This window comes from Coptis chinensis, chromosome 6 (genome assembly GCF_015680905.1).
Source record: "Coptis chinensis isolate HL-2020 chromosome 6, ASM1568090v1, whole genome shotgun sequence".
Classification (NCBI taxonomy): Eukaryota; Viridiplantae; Streptophyta; class Magnoliopsida; order Ranunculales; family Ranunculaceae; genus Coptis; species Coptis chinensis.
In genome coordinates, this window is record NC_141461.1 from 81,444,704 (window position 1) to 81,459,332 (window position 14,629).

The 14,629-nt window shown below is 36.2% G+C and overlaps 1 protein-coding gene and 1 pseudogene across 5 annotated transcripts; one reads left to right on the forward strand and one right to left on the reverse strand.

The window, feature by feature from the left end:
• Window positions 1–1,184: 1,184 nt before the first annotated feature.
• Window positions 1,185–7,783, forward strand: LOC147494776 (RNI-like superfamily protein). Of its 4 annotated transcripts, none has more exons than XM_086569271.1 (4): window positions 1,185–1,447; window positions 1,954–2,131; window positions 6,420–6,829; window positions 6,935–7,783. In XM_086569271.1, the coding sequence occupies exons 2-4, from the start codon at window positions 2,096–2,098 to the stop codon at window positions 7,491–7,493; spliced, it is 1,005 nt and encodes a 334-aa protein (XP_086425397.1). In that variant the 5' UTR covers window positions 1,185–1,447; window positions 1,954–2,095; the 3' UTR covers window positions 7,494–7,783. The 4 variants fall into 4 exon arrangements, with proteins under 4 accessions (XP_086425397.1, XP_086425398.1, XP_086425399.1 ...); XM_086569272.1 differs by having other exon boundaries at window positions 1,961–2,131; XM_086569273.1 differs by having other exon boundaries at window positions 1,186–1,447; window positions 1,954–2,135.
• LOC147494777 (receptor-like protein EIX2) lies at window positions 7,698–13,645 on the reverse strand (annotated as a pseudogene). The gene is made up of 7 exons (XR_015199534.1): window positions 13,597–13,645; window positions 12,225–12,550; window positions 11,738–12,182; window positions 11,501–11,624; window positions 10,638–10,647; window positions 9,849–9,920; window positions 7,698–9,761 (listed from the first exon to the last, which is right to left on the reverse strand). The product of XR_015199534.1 is annotated as a receptor-like protein EIX2 (transcript).
• Between the last annotated feature and the right edge of the window lie 984 nt (window positions 13,646–14,629).

The following is a 14,629-nucleotide window of genomic DNA, read 5'->3' on the forward strand; positions in this document are numbered from 1 at the left end:
ATAAACTTCTTGTCCATCAGCAGCATTCTCTAATGAACCGATATATCTATCTAAAGGACTAATGGCGTGGGAAACTTCTTTCTTTCAATGAGCGACGACCATTGTCTGTCCCTGATTAGATTTCTCTCTTTTTTTAAAATCCTATATATTCACCTGTCACCAAGTCACCACTCAATGTATGTCTGAGACGAGAAATAATCCCAGATTCCCAGTTGTAACTCAAACAATCAGGTAACACAAACTAGCTAGGGACAAAACCAAAATAATCTAAGCTTGGGTTCGCTGTAGTATCATTTTTCTTAAAACTCAGAGGGTGTCAATCCTTATATCTAGTTACTAGTCCGTCGTTAGCGAACTCTTGATGTGGGTCTCCAAAAACTTCGCTAATATTCACTTCCTTTCTATATTGTCTATGTATACCTCCGTAACCTCCCCCCTCACCCTTTCTGTACTTTTTCTTTACCATACTCAACTTCTTTTTCTCCCTCTCTCTTCTCCACCTCCACTATCCTCACACCCACTACATAGCAATAAATCTAGTATAATAAGTGCAAGGACTAGAGGGGAGGACCCCTGGTTCCATCACTGATACAAAATACAAAATACAAAACAACAACCAACAACAACCAAGAAAATTTAAAACTTCCATAGTTCCATGCTCAAGCTTATCTCAAAACATGCACCTTTGGTATTTCGTAAATTGAGGCAATTGACTCATAAACTCATCAACTGTGTAGAAGGTGATCCCAACTTTGCGTATAACAACAACCTAAGTAGATAGTTGCCTCTTCTTCAAATGCTTTACATCCATCCAAAGACGGAACCAGGATTTAATGTATGGGGTGCAAGAGTATTATATGCAATCCAATAATTGAACTAGGAAGTGTGGTAGTGGAGCTTCTGTAAATTATAGTCTAGCCATTTCTATAACAAATTATACATTATGTGACTTCTACACACACCCCCGTCTAGGCATCCATCATAATTTTCCATAAACTTAGGTACCACTTTTGCATCACATACATGCACAAATTTTTGCAAATTAAATCGCATATAATAATGTGATGTTCATGTTCCAACTTCCTATTTCCAATTTCCAACTAGAAGAAATAGTACTAAAACTACTAATTGAAGCCGTTAACAGTTTTTTTTTCCAGACCTTTTATCCTACTCCATGTATCAGAACGACTAACTATCATCAGTCGGTCTTATACTCCACGTTTCACCTCATCAACTTACATAGAACCGTTATGACACGTGTAAGTCGACAACGCTAAATATACTAAGTAAAAACGTCTCCCAAGAGTACCAGATCATATTTTTGTTCATAACAACTTAACAAGTGTTCAATGGCCATTTCTTCTCTTCTGATCTGGTAAGAAAAAACTAGAAAACGAGGAAGAAGATGGATTTAGACAAAAGAGTTGAAATCAAAGATGAATTAGAGGTAACCTTTTTCTTTCCAATTTTCTCATTTCTCATTTTGACTACTATTTTTTTTTTACCTTTCTTTTTGATAATTTTAGTGAATTTTGTGTTGCATAGTTGTAATTATCAATCAAATTTCACTTGGTTTGTTCTAAATATTGTTTTTTTAACACTAATTTTGATTGCCCAGATTGAGAAATTGATCTAGTCCAAAGTTGTTGAAGTTTTGGTAGAATTTGAGTGTTCTGGAGGAGATTTGAGTTTGCTAATTTTCATTAGTTTGGTAGTTTTAGGTGCGATCCTTTGTTTAGTTTTGAGTAAAAAAGAGTTTAAGTATGGTTACTTGAGCTTTGATCAAGGGATTGTACAGATTTATGAAATTTTGTTGGTTAGGCAAATTATAGGTTCTGAGATGCAATAGTGGTTACTTGAATAAGATAGTGATTAAAGTAGTTTGGATAGTTTTTGAAAGATTAGAAATCAAGATTTGAGGATTGATCGATAATTTATTTTGGTTGTAAATAGAGAACAGGTCAGGTGGTCTTGGAAGTAGTGTGCTTGCGTTGATGGTTAGGAAGGAAAGGAGAGAGTCATAGAGGAAGATTAGAGATATATTGTGTAATAGTCAGAATGCATACAGGAAACAACGCAACGTTGTTTGTAAAGTATGAGGATGTGTGGATTTGAAAATTCGCCTGAAATTGTAGGTACGTGTTATGATTTTCTATGTTAGGAAGTTTAGGACAGTTATGATGTCACTTAGTTAAAAATAATAATAATAGAAAAAAATAATAATAAATATACTCATTAGGGAGGTAAAATTAATATAGAGAAAGTTTAATGTTTAAATGGTTAGTTTGTTTCAATTATGAAATGTTATACAAGAACTTGTTAGATAGCCCTTGAGTCTCTCTCGCAAATTGAACAAGAGGAAAGATCATATCCCGAATGTATAGGATCTCAATTTTCAGAATAGATCTATTCTTTATGGTTGATGGAGCTGCTGAAAATTTGAAACCATTGTGGAAGAGTTCATGATAATAAGCTATTCCAGTTTTGATTTTTAAGTCTATTGTGGAAGAAAGTTAGCAATTTTAGCACTTTTGGGTAATATTTATGGTAAGAGCCATGAATCTGACTGATGAATCATATTAAGACTGATCTGTTTTCTGCTTGAGTGATTTATTTCATATTCAATTTCCCAAGTGCTTGGAGTACTTGGTAGAAATTGATTTTGAGTTTATACTGGTGCATTTACCCAGCAGGGGTCTTTCTAGACTTCTTTGCATAAATGAACTGGATGATATGGAGTTTGGGGCATTTCGTAGGGAATGCATTCTTAGGTTTTCTTAGGTCACTATATATCAATCTATCCTATAATTTGGACATAGGTACAGACACAGGGACAAGAACGTGTACAAGACATAGCCTTAGAAATGCGGGGACACGGTATGCCTACTGGTATTATATTTTTATTATTAGGTTGTTAGTTAACGTAGTAATTGTTTTAGTGCCTAACGTAAGTTATCGTAGTGACTGGATTTAAACGTTATATTGTGGGCCTAAAAGTGACCACAAGAACAGTCTAATAAAATACAGTTTTCTAGCTTTACCCCACCACAACTTAGGCCAATTAGCTTTATCTCCCCCAGTTCTTTCATCTAGAGGTTTATCCCCCAAGATCACACCACATTCAACTCAACTGTTATCTTTTTGGTCAATACATGTAAAATGACTTCATTGCCCTTTGCCCTTTTAATAGTTTTCTAGCTTTACCCCACCAGAACTTTGGCCAATTAGCTTTATCTCCCCAATTAGGTTTTTGTCCCCAGTTCTTTTTTTCATCATGTAAAATGAGGTTTACCCCAAGAACTTAGGCCAATTAGCTTTACCCCCCTAGTTTTTTCATTTAGAGGTTTACCCCCCCACAAGACCACAACACATCCAAGTCAACTGAGTTTGACCGTACTGTTTTTGGTCAAGACAAATTAAAATACTCTAATGCCCTTTTCTAGATATAATTACATAAATACCCTGTGACTTTGGCAAATACAAAATTGGAATTCAAATCATCTATAACACATGTCACGATCTTGTAAACTATATCCGACAGCTATACACCATCACTACCATCTAGGGGTGCAAGCGGATAGGGATTAGGATTATATCCAGAATCGATATATCGAATCCGAAAATTTATACCCGTATCCGAATCCGAATCCGAAAATTTATACCCGTATCCGAATCCGATTTCGGATATCCAAATCGGATATCGGATAATTTATCCGATCCGAAAATTAAAATTAATTAAAATTTTATTTGCTTTGAATAATTCATTTTACCACTATAAAAACTAGTATAAAATATATATATTTATCATTTATTATTATTATTTTGTTATTACAATTTTATATTATTAGTTTATGATTTTATATAATATTTTATACAAAAAAAAATAATAATAATAATATATTTTATATATTTTGTTATATACCAATCCTTATCAAATGACATCCACACCCTTAGAGTGGTGTATGGCTGTCGGATAGAGTTCACAAGATCATGACATGTGTCATAGATGATTTGAATAAAGTCACAGGGTATTTATGTAATTATATCTAGAAAAGAGCATTAGAGTCTTTTCATTTGTCTTGACCAAAAACATTACGGTCAAACTCAGTTGACTTGGATGTGTTGTGGTCTTGGGGGGGTAAATTTCTAAATGAAAAAACTAGGGGCGTAAAGCTAATTGGCCTAAGTTCTAGGGGGTAAACCTCTAGATGAAAGAACTGGGAGGATAAAGCTAATTCGCCTAAGTTCTGGGGGGGAGAGGGTAAAGCTAGAAAACTATTAAAAAGACAAAAGGCAATGAAGTCTTTTTACAAATTGATAAAAAAAAGAAGTTGATTTAAGATGAACTTGGGTGGGGGTTAAACCTCTAGATAAAAAGGGGTGGGGTGGGGTAAAGCTAATTGGCCTAAGTTCTGGGGGGGTAAAGCTAGAAAACTGAATAAAATATAAATAGTCTCTTCTGATTTATCTTCTTTCTCCTCGTTTTCTCATGGTTGGTGAGGGGTACATATAAAACCAGTATCATACCAGTACCAGTGTCGTATCCTAGAGAAGTGGTAATGAAAGCTTAGGAGATTATCCATTGGGTTTTGTAGCTCATATAGTAAAAACTAAAACTGAGGTTTGGAGAGTACATGCAATGTTTGACATTAACTTTTACATATTCTTACTTAAAGCAATAAAATAAAGATGTTGTACTTGATTGTGGATAGAACTACAGTCCAGGGCTGTTTTTAAGTCAGTGACCGGAAGTTTGGAGTAGGAATAGAGATTAAAGAGGGAGAGGTGGATAAATCTTAAATTATAGAGCATAAGCAGTGCAATATACAGCATAGGACACATTACTGTTGTTCTTATATTGAAAGTAGCCTTTTAGGATGTGCTGCAATGCAAAGATGTCTTCATTTTCTAGAATTGGTTATTTTTCCAGTGCTTAGAGATTAAATCAATCATGATTGTTGAGAGATGTTTAGTCCTACATGGGATATGTTAAGCAATTCTTTGAAATACATAAGTTTCTAGGCCTCTCCACAGCCTCCACTAATCACCAATTGATTTTAAGTTAGATGCTCATCTTCTTCATGGTATCAGAGCGGGCTATTGTTGTTGGCCCTTTGGGCCTGTTTCCCCGCCACGTCACCTAATATGTTAATCCACATGTTAGGCTCAAGTAATGCCACACGTGAGGGGGCGTGTGTAGAGATGTTAAGCCTTGCATTGAAATATATAAGGTTTTGGGCCTCTCCACTTATCAGTGACACACCATATATTTTTTATAAAAGCCTTGTCAAATGCATGAACTCACAAATAGTGGCAATGTGGGATATGGTATATTGAAGGTTACATACCTTAGTTTTTTATATTTAACTGGGTAGTCAGACCATATACCTCATACACACCTCTGTTGCATTCCATTTTCTGCAAAAACACTTCCTGGGCCTCATCTGTTCCAACATTAAACCTACAACCTTTGTTTTTACCAAAGAAATTAATCCACTAAGTTTCATCTAGTAGAATCAGAGGGTTCTATAATTGGTGGAAGCGGAGCCAGAGAGGCATATCGAGAACCAGGGTCATAGTGTATCACAGAGGATTCTGGGCATCAAAGGGCTGTACCTTTGGACCAGGCAGTGGAGAGTGTACAAGGAAGCTACTTTCAAGTGTTTTGCATTCTCTTTGGAGTCTGCTGTAAGAAAGGGTTTATATGGTGTGATTTTTGTGTCATGGCGTCCTTCTGGTTATCCTCATTTATTGTGTAGTAGGATGTTTCAACCTACATGGTACGAACTTTTTCTAGCTTCATAAAAGAAAAGTTCAAAAGCGATTCATTTCAAGCATTAAAATCGATTCAGACTAGATTGAACATTTACTGTGTTATCTTGTAGAAAATATTGTATAAGCTGTTGAATGGGAGGGAGTATTATTAAGTAGTTCACAGATAATATTGGGAGGAAAAATATTCACAGAGAGTTTTGGTATTGCACCTAGAAACTAGAAGTAATTTGATTCAATTTTTTTTCCTAATACACTACATGGATTTTCAGTTTTTCACTCCAATAAATAATACTTGTTCAAGTAGAACTGTTGAGGATGCTTAGGTCACGTTGGTCCTAGAGGCGACCTTAGGTGATAATTCTGAAACAGAAATTGTTCAGGAGTTATTTCATATATATAGAGTTTCCATGTCACATTAAGAGCGAAACTAGAATCTTGGTGGTTTGGAAGTAGAAACTGCTAACTTGCTTGACTGATTGGAAGAATATGATATAAAGGATCTATGTAGTTTTGAGTTTGTCAATTTTAGCTCTTCTTATTAGCTTTATAGAACTGCACTTTGCTGGATGATGTTGGTTGAAAGAATTTTCTTTTTGCTTTTTCCTCTTTTTTCTTCATGTTGATTATGCTATTTGTATATGCAGGAAGTACAGTGTGCTAGATTTGCTTTTCAGAACTTTGGGAAATTAACAGAGATGGATAATACTAACTCTACAGCAAGGAGATGGGAGGATATCAATACTGATGTGCTTGTGAAGATTTTCCTGTCATTCAACGTCATAGAGTTGACTTCTGGTGTTTCTCGAGTTTGCAGTTCTTGGCGCATTGCTTCTTGTGATCCTATCCTTTGGAAAACTATTGACTTTGGGGTTGTGCAGTCCAAGTTTATTAAGATTCCAGCGTCACCGTATATATGGGTGGCAAATAGTTCTGACAACAACTTCTTGAAAGTTTTGAAGATTGCATTGGGTCTTAGCCATGAAAGCGTCAGATGCTTAATATTCCATCTCGATCTATACGTAAAGGATGATCAATTGATTTACATTGCTGAAAGGTATTGGACAAATCCTAATCAAATTTCAGTCGTAATAGGCTCTCTCCGAGGTTGTTTTTGGATAGTGTATTTTTCATTATTACCTAATGCTTTTTGCTTTTTCAGGTGTCCTCACCTTAAACGACTTGTTCTACCGGCTTGGAATAGGATTACAAAGTCTTGTATCTGTCAGGCAGTCTGCAAATGGGAAGAGCTGGAGTCCTTGACAATGCCTAGCATCAGAGACCCTCCATATATTTTGGAGGTAATTGGTATGAATTGCAAGAACTTCACACAACTGAAGGTCATGGGCCCTTTTAATGTCCTTTTTGCATCAACTATAGCTACTTTTCTTCCCAAGCTTAAGGTCTTAAGCCTTCGGTGCTCATTGTTGTGCAAGGAAGCATTGGATCTCATTTTGGAGAGTTTGGAACACCTAGAGGTATTAAATATATCACATTGTTTGTTCATAGAAATACCTCCACCTCCTGCTCCTAGAAAACTTTCGAGAGAACTTAGTAAGTCAATCCTTGTAAAGGCTTTGCGGTTGCGAGAGTTCTTTACTTGTCAGGAAGACTCCTGTGTTCTTTGTCAGCGTATGATCATTGATGATGGTCACTTGAGATGGTACAAGTGTGAGGAGGGGTTGTGGCGCAAAGATGAAGTGAGCTCCCTTGCGTCTTGATGTCACCATGCTGTTGCGCTTCTCAGAATAAGATAGCTTACAAGATCTCAAGGTTATGTAGGTTCAATAATATCCTATATACTGTAATTCCGCAACTAGTTTTAGAATCTTCATTTTGTTGATGGATCTCTTAAATCTCCAAGGCCTATGTTAGAAATGTGTGGTTGATGGATCTTTTTTGCCAAGTATTCACGCTGAGTTTTAGTCTTTCTGTCAATGTACAATATGTATATCTTTTCCAGCATTAAATTGTTTGGCTATAAGAGTGAAATAAATTAGTTTTTCCACAATACTAGTAAATTATCGACAAGCCTTTGGCACCTCTTAGATTATCGTGGCAGTTCCAGAAATAATACTGACTTGACTTTAAGAAGATAACAACTGTACAGTGGACTCTCTCTACCAGTCTTCGTCATAGTCTTTGCTTTAGTTTTACCCTTCTACTTACATTGTTATTTCTATGTTTCTTCAACCATTTCGAAGACCAAAATGTCAGGGAGAACAGATGGAACAAGCAATAACTCTTCCAGTTCACCTTTGGAGGAATTACTTGGAATAAACTGAAAGCGTATGATATGATGGTTCAGATCACAAGAAGCTTTTCTCCTGGAAATTTAAAGACAGATTTATATTGTTCCACAGAAGAGGTACTTTTACATATTTATCTATTTACTTTTTTCTCTTATATGATTTCATAACTCCGCTTTTGTGGAACATTATAAATCAAAATGTAGAAGTGTAGAACCCATAAATATAGAACCCAAAAGAGGAGTTACATATGAAATCATATACAGTCATTAGAGGAATGGAGGATCTTCTAGGTGTTGGTGTAGTTTTTCTGCTTTTTGTCTTGTTTTCTATGCTACCATTACAATGTGTGATCGCAAGTATATTCAAGTATGTAACTGTTTTCTTCTATCGATAAAATTCAATTATTAATAAACAACAATAATAATTAAAATAAAAAAATACTAGAAGAATGCTGAATGCATCCTAATGTAGTAATGTATGCCACAGCTAGCCAATAAATTTATTTGCATGCATTTTTTATTTTTTATTTTTATTTATTTACTTTATTTTGTAAAAAATAATTCTCTTATAGAAATGAGTAGGATGCAATTAAACTCTTACTGTGATAAGGAATGTCACTGCACAAAGGCATATAGAGTTCTCTGTTTGGAAACAGGAGCATGAATGATATATTGATATAGATGGGAGCTGTGGAAATCTCATCCATATACAACATGTCGACGACAGGCATATTAAGGGTAGTTGCTGAATAGTCTCACTGATGAAATAAGTAGATTAGAAAACGACATGGGACCCTTTTCACGATGGGTAACTAGCTATTTTAAAATTAAAAGATACAGTAGAAACATATCAGTGGAGAATATGTACAATGTGAAAGAGCTGGAGAAAAGGAGACCGGCACGGGTAAGGGTGGTGTTACGCTGATAAGTAGAACTGGTTTATCGTGTCTACTCAATTGAGTACCAGGCTGGACTTGTAGTAGTTGTGTATATACAGAATTATATCAATTGCATAACGAAATAGGTTGAAACTTAATACTTTGTGTATAAACCAAGTAGTTACCCCCTCAGATTCAAAGACAATACACACAAGCTAATTCTAATATACGTATGTTGATTTGATGAATGCCTTAATCTTCAACTTAGTTGCATTGTAGCTTCCTTTTCAGCCAAGCTACCTTCACCATGATTTCCTCATACAACTTGTGTCATTGATGAACCTGAAATAGGCATACCTCCAAGACTTCTTGAACAACAAAACATAAACCACTCCCAAGTACTCGAAGATGAACCTAGATGCCATGCTGATGTAAAATGCAGATAGTTCAGACTCATTTGTTCCATCTGTCCCTTTATAAATGTCAGTTAATTTAGTTTGAGAGGGTTCATCGACTTCATCTCCTTGGCATTTGTTTTCAAGTATGTGTCTGCAGAGTTTACTGTTGCCTCTATAGATGGATGCAGTGTATCACGTGTTTGGAGTTGGTTGTCTGATGGAATTCGTCCTAGCAAGTTGTTAACTCTGAGAGACTTTGAGGAATCGTGCCTGACAAATCATTCTTAGAAAGATCAATTGATTCCAATGAAATCAAATTACCTATATTCTCTGGTATGCTTCCTGTTAACCTTCTCCTCGATAAATTCAGACCCTTTAGTCCAGAAAGGAGAGCTAGCTCTTTGGGGATCAGTCCTTTCAAATTATTACTTGAAATATCTAGTTGGTTAGCATTGGCAATATCTTAATGTATTCAAGCTCTCTTCCCGTCATCATTTCCACTAATACCTCTGCGTACCTTACATAATCTGACAGCAATATCATATATACCTTCTCCTTGACCCAAAACCATGCCACTAATAGTTCCAAAATAAGGAGGGATGGTTCCAGATAAATCATTTTCTGCGAGATCCATAATTCGAAGATTATTTAAATAGCATAGTTGTTGAGGAATATTTTGATGTAGAACATTAGTTGAGTCCAAGCCCATGGTTCGAGTCCATTAGTTAGTTGGACACATGTCATGTTCCTATTGGTTTATGCTTTCTAGGTTTACTTTAAATAACGGGTTTGTAGTTAGGGTTTCAGTAGTTGTGTTTATGTGTGTGATTTGTAATTGAGAGATTCAATAAAAGAGTGATTTTTAGGTCATTTTTTAATTCTGTTTCAATTAAAGTGTAGATTCAATTAAACTGAAGCTTCTGCCAGTAAGATCTATATTATTTGGTATCAGAGCAGATTAATTCAAGGGGTTACTATTCACGGTAATGTTCACCGAAAACACTGTTCACGAAACACTGTTCATCGGGTACTATTCACCGCATCACTGTTCACCCAGGTTACTGTTCACGGCAATTTATTTTTTGAAAAGTCAAATTTTTTTGTGTTATTATGGTGAATAACAAAGCAACTCGAGGTCGTCTTCCATCCATGGATACTCGCATGTCTCATTTAGAAGAAAGCATGAAGAACATGACACAGATGTTCCAGAACCTGATGGAAGCAAAGTTTCCAGCCCAAACAGAAGTGCAACAACTACCTCCACTACCACAGAATAATAGTTCAGTGGCTAGTACTGATGATGCATCTCAAGTTGATGGTTCAATCCCTCTTTTGAACCCTTTTGCGCCTACAGATCCAGAAAACAATGGAGAGAACAGAGTTGACATGAAAGATAACACCAACAGGGAACCTCCTTTCAATGAGGAACGTGAGGGTGTACCCCTCAATGATGGTGCCGCTCGGCTGTCGGCAGGTGTTGAAGCCCCCCTATTGGGTGCTCCACCAATCTTTGATAAGTACGAAGATCCGATTTGGGAAAATTTTGTGACTCACTTTGACAAATGATGTTATTTGTTTTTCAAAAAAGCACGATTGCAGATTTGGATTTCCTTAAAGAAAGTCACATATGTTGGTGAAGTTACAAGCTTTTAAGACGAGCCATTAGTACTGAAATTTTTTTGTGCATCTTCTGGTTATTGTTTTCATAATCTATGTGCAAGAGCATGTTGTGGGTTACTGATTTTAAGCCAGAGAAACTGCTATAAAGGAAAAATTTATAGTCGGATTCCTTTCAGCTGGGGTATTGGCCGATTTCCTAAAGCTTGTGGACGTGGTTCTCTTTACCTGAAGTTTTTGTTGATTAGAAATTCGATGACGAATTTTTTTCGGTTGGGGAGAGTGATGTAGAACATTAGTTGAGTCCAAGCTCATAGTTCGAGTCCATTAGTTAGTTGGACACATGTCATGTTCCTATTGATTTATGCTTTTTAGGTTTACTTTAAATAACGGGCTTGTAGTTAGGATTTCAGTAGTTGTGTTTATGTGTGTGATTTGTGATTGAGAGATTCAATAAAAGAGTAATTTTTAGGTCGTTTTTTAATTGTGTTTCAATTAAAGTGTAGATTTAATTAAACTGAAGCTTCCGCCAGGAAGATCTACATTATATTTCCTCTGAACCTATTGAACCTTAACCATAAAACTTTTAATGCTGATAGGTCCTCTCCTATCCATATAGGAACATTCCAAACAACGTGTTCTCTCCAAGGTCAAGAACACTCAACCTAGCGTTGTTTTTCAAAGGCTGAGGGGATTTCTCAATGAAAACTGTATTTTTTCAAGTGCAACGATGTTAGTGAATGAAGATGGTTTGTCGTGCTCTAGATAACCCCTGATAGATTGTTGGATGTTAAATCCATAACCCCCAAATTTTGTAGATCAGTCCAACATTGTGGCAGCTCTCCATAGAAATGGTTTCCTGAGAACAAGAAGTATCAAGGTTCTCATCTTACATATTGAGGTAGGAATGCTACCATTAACAAGGTTTACATAATGATATAGAGCTTGCAATGAAGGCATCATATTACTTATAGTTTTTGGTATAGGGCCTGATAATGAGTTGTTATGGAGATCTATTACAAATAGGTTGGATGGAAAGTGTGGGAAGGGACCTTCAAAATTGTTGGAACTCATAATTAAAATTATTTTCTCAACCCTGCTTGATGACAAAAAACTAGGCACTTGACCACGAATTTGATTGTCAGAGAGATACATGAGAGCGAGATTGGAAGTTTGGTTTCCAAACCAATCAGGAATGGAATCTGAAATACTTGTGCTGGCAATATCTAGTTTGATAAGTTCCGATTGTGTTCGAAGCCAGGAACTCTAGTCTTACTTCACAAGATCTCATATAGAGATATTTCAGTTGAAAAAGGAGGTACCCCAGTGAGATCCTACTTTCATAACCAAAGAATTGTACCTCAAATCCAAGAATTCAAGCTTTGAGAGTTTGGCGAAGTGATCTTCAGTTATGAAGTCATTTAAGGAAGTAGAAGGAAGATATAGACTTCTTAACTCTGAAAGTTGTCCAATAGTTTCCGAAATGCTCCCATTCCATTGGTTGTCACTGACAACTAATTTCCTCAGCGACGACAAGCTCCCAAGAGAGTTAGGAATTGGACCAGAAAAAGAATTACTCGATAGAGACTAGTACTTCAGATTCTTAAGTTGGCCAGAACAATCAGCTTCTATGACTTGAGAAGAATTTCCAAGAAAATTTGGAATTTATCCAGTGAACTGATTGAATTGGAGATTGAGAAGGACAATCTGATGGAAGTTACCCAACCAAGAAGGTATGGGAGCAACAAAACTATTGAAAGAAAGATTAAGGAATTCGTTACGCGGGGGAGTTGTATGGTTGGCGCTTCGACTCCTCATGAAGAAGAAATAAGAAGTAATAGACTTGAAAGTCTTCATGTAACATCCACAAAATCAAAGCAACTTATTAGACTTTAAAATTTATTGAAGTCATCCCTTGAGCTCAAGTTATTTTGAAGTCAAGTCAATCCAGGCATGTACACAAATCGACAAGGTCTCCTAAATTACTTTTCAAAGACTGCAATCACTTTCAAAGGGAGAATTATCTTTGGCCCTGCTTTCGCACCTGATTTTTTGTCACTTTTTGCACTGATACAGACTTAACAATTTTTCCGCTGCATTGCTTCATTTGGCTTCTGTTTACTGGTAAGTTTTGATAAAATGTAAGGCCAACCACCGCTGAGGCGCATGCTTCAAACCCATAACAAATGGGGGAAGCGTATTGCCATTTAATCTTTAGTTTGAAAGTATTGTTAATTTAGTTTAGACCATCATGCACTGTTAAAAAAATTGTAGATTCATCCAGTTTATAGGTGATGCATGTCTATGATTTTGGTCTTTTACAATATGGCTGTTATAATTTCAGCGTCCGTTTTCGTTCACTTGCTCTCTGGAGACTCTTTGCTTTGTGTGTTTCTAGTAACTAAATGTCTGTCTTTTACGATTGGAGCAAAGAATTCACTGTGATTGGGATTGTTAGAGAATTTTCTGTGCCATTTCTTTGCACTTCCTCACAATACTTATTTTAGAATAGTTGTGAATTGCTTGCCTAAGATGAGACAACGATAAGATTCTGCTTTGTGTATCAAAATTAGCTTAAAGAACAGCCTACTCTGTACAAGGTGATTGCATGGGATTCACGACCAGGTTATTTCATCATTGTAACCATCACAAAATGGTACTGAGATTCAAAACAAGTTACTTTTCCCATCAGAAATAAGCATCAATCGAATAATCTGGTGCTGAACCATTTATATATGTACACTGAACTCACTGAAGAAAAAATGAAGCTGCTGAAGACCCATTTCGCGTTAGAAAGCATATCCAAATCATGCATCATTGTATGCATGCCTAGCTGTGTCATAAGAACAATCGCGAGAGAATCCTGTCTTTCCACATTTTTGAACAATCTTTACACTCGTATACCATTTCTCAATACATTCATTTTGAATCTTCAAGCAGCATCAAGATCTTTGCCATTGTGGAATCTCACTCGAGTAGGCGAGTAGCCAAATGAATTGCAGAAAAACATGTGTGGCAGAGAATGTAATTCGGATGGGGAATATAGCAAGTTTTGTGGAGTTTGTTGAACAGTTGAACTAGTATCCTGGACAAAATCCATGTAAAAACACGAGCATTGTTTCTTAAAACGTAGCTGCCGATCCATCGTCTCTTAAAACATCGTCTCGAACTCTCGATCACTCTTCTTATATATAATGATTGACGAATTGATGGTATAAATACGATACATGCGTTCCTTAGCTAGCATCAGTTTCTATCAATGGATCCTGTTATTCTCTTGAAAATGCTCTCCCGTTTTAACATTTACTAGTTTCTATGTTTTCTCATTCGTTGGTCATGGAGCTGTTTTGTAAAATTGGACATGAATATTGTAGAGGCAAGGACTATGCATGTTACGTGTTCTGGAACTTCATAGATCTTCTTTACGCATCTTACAGAGTTACATAATATTGATGTGCAGCACACACAAATACACAATTACAAATTGGTGCACTGGGCATGTCTGAGACTCTGAGGAGCGGAGTAGCATTTGAGTCGACCTAAGCCAGTTAATGGACAATGCTCGACTTTGAATCTGTTCATGGACTCAACATAGACTGATAATTCAAAATCAAACCAATCTAATTGTCGGGTTTAATTGCGTGACACAATAATCGTTGTTCAATTGCTTGTTGAACCAGTGTCGAAATCAATCCAATTATTCTTCAATTAAC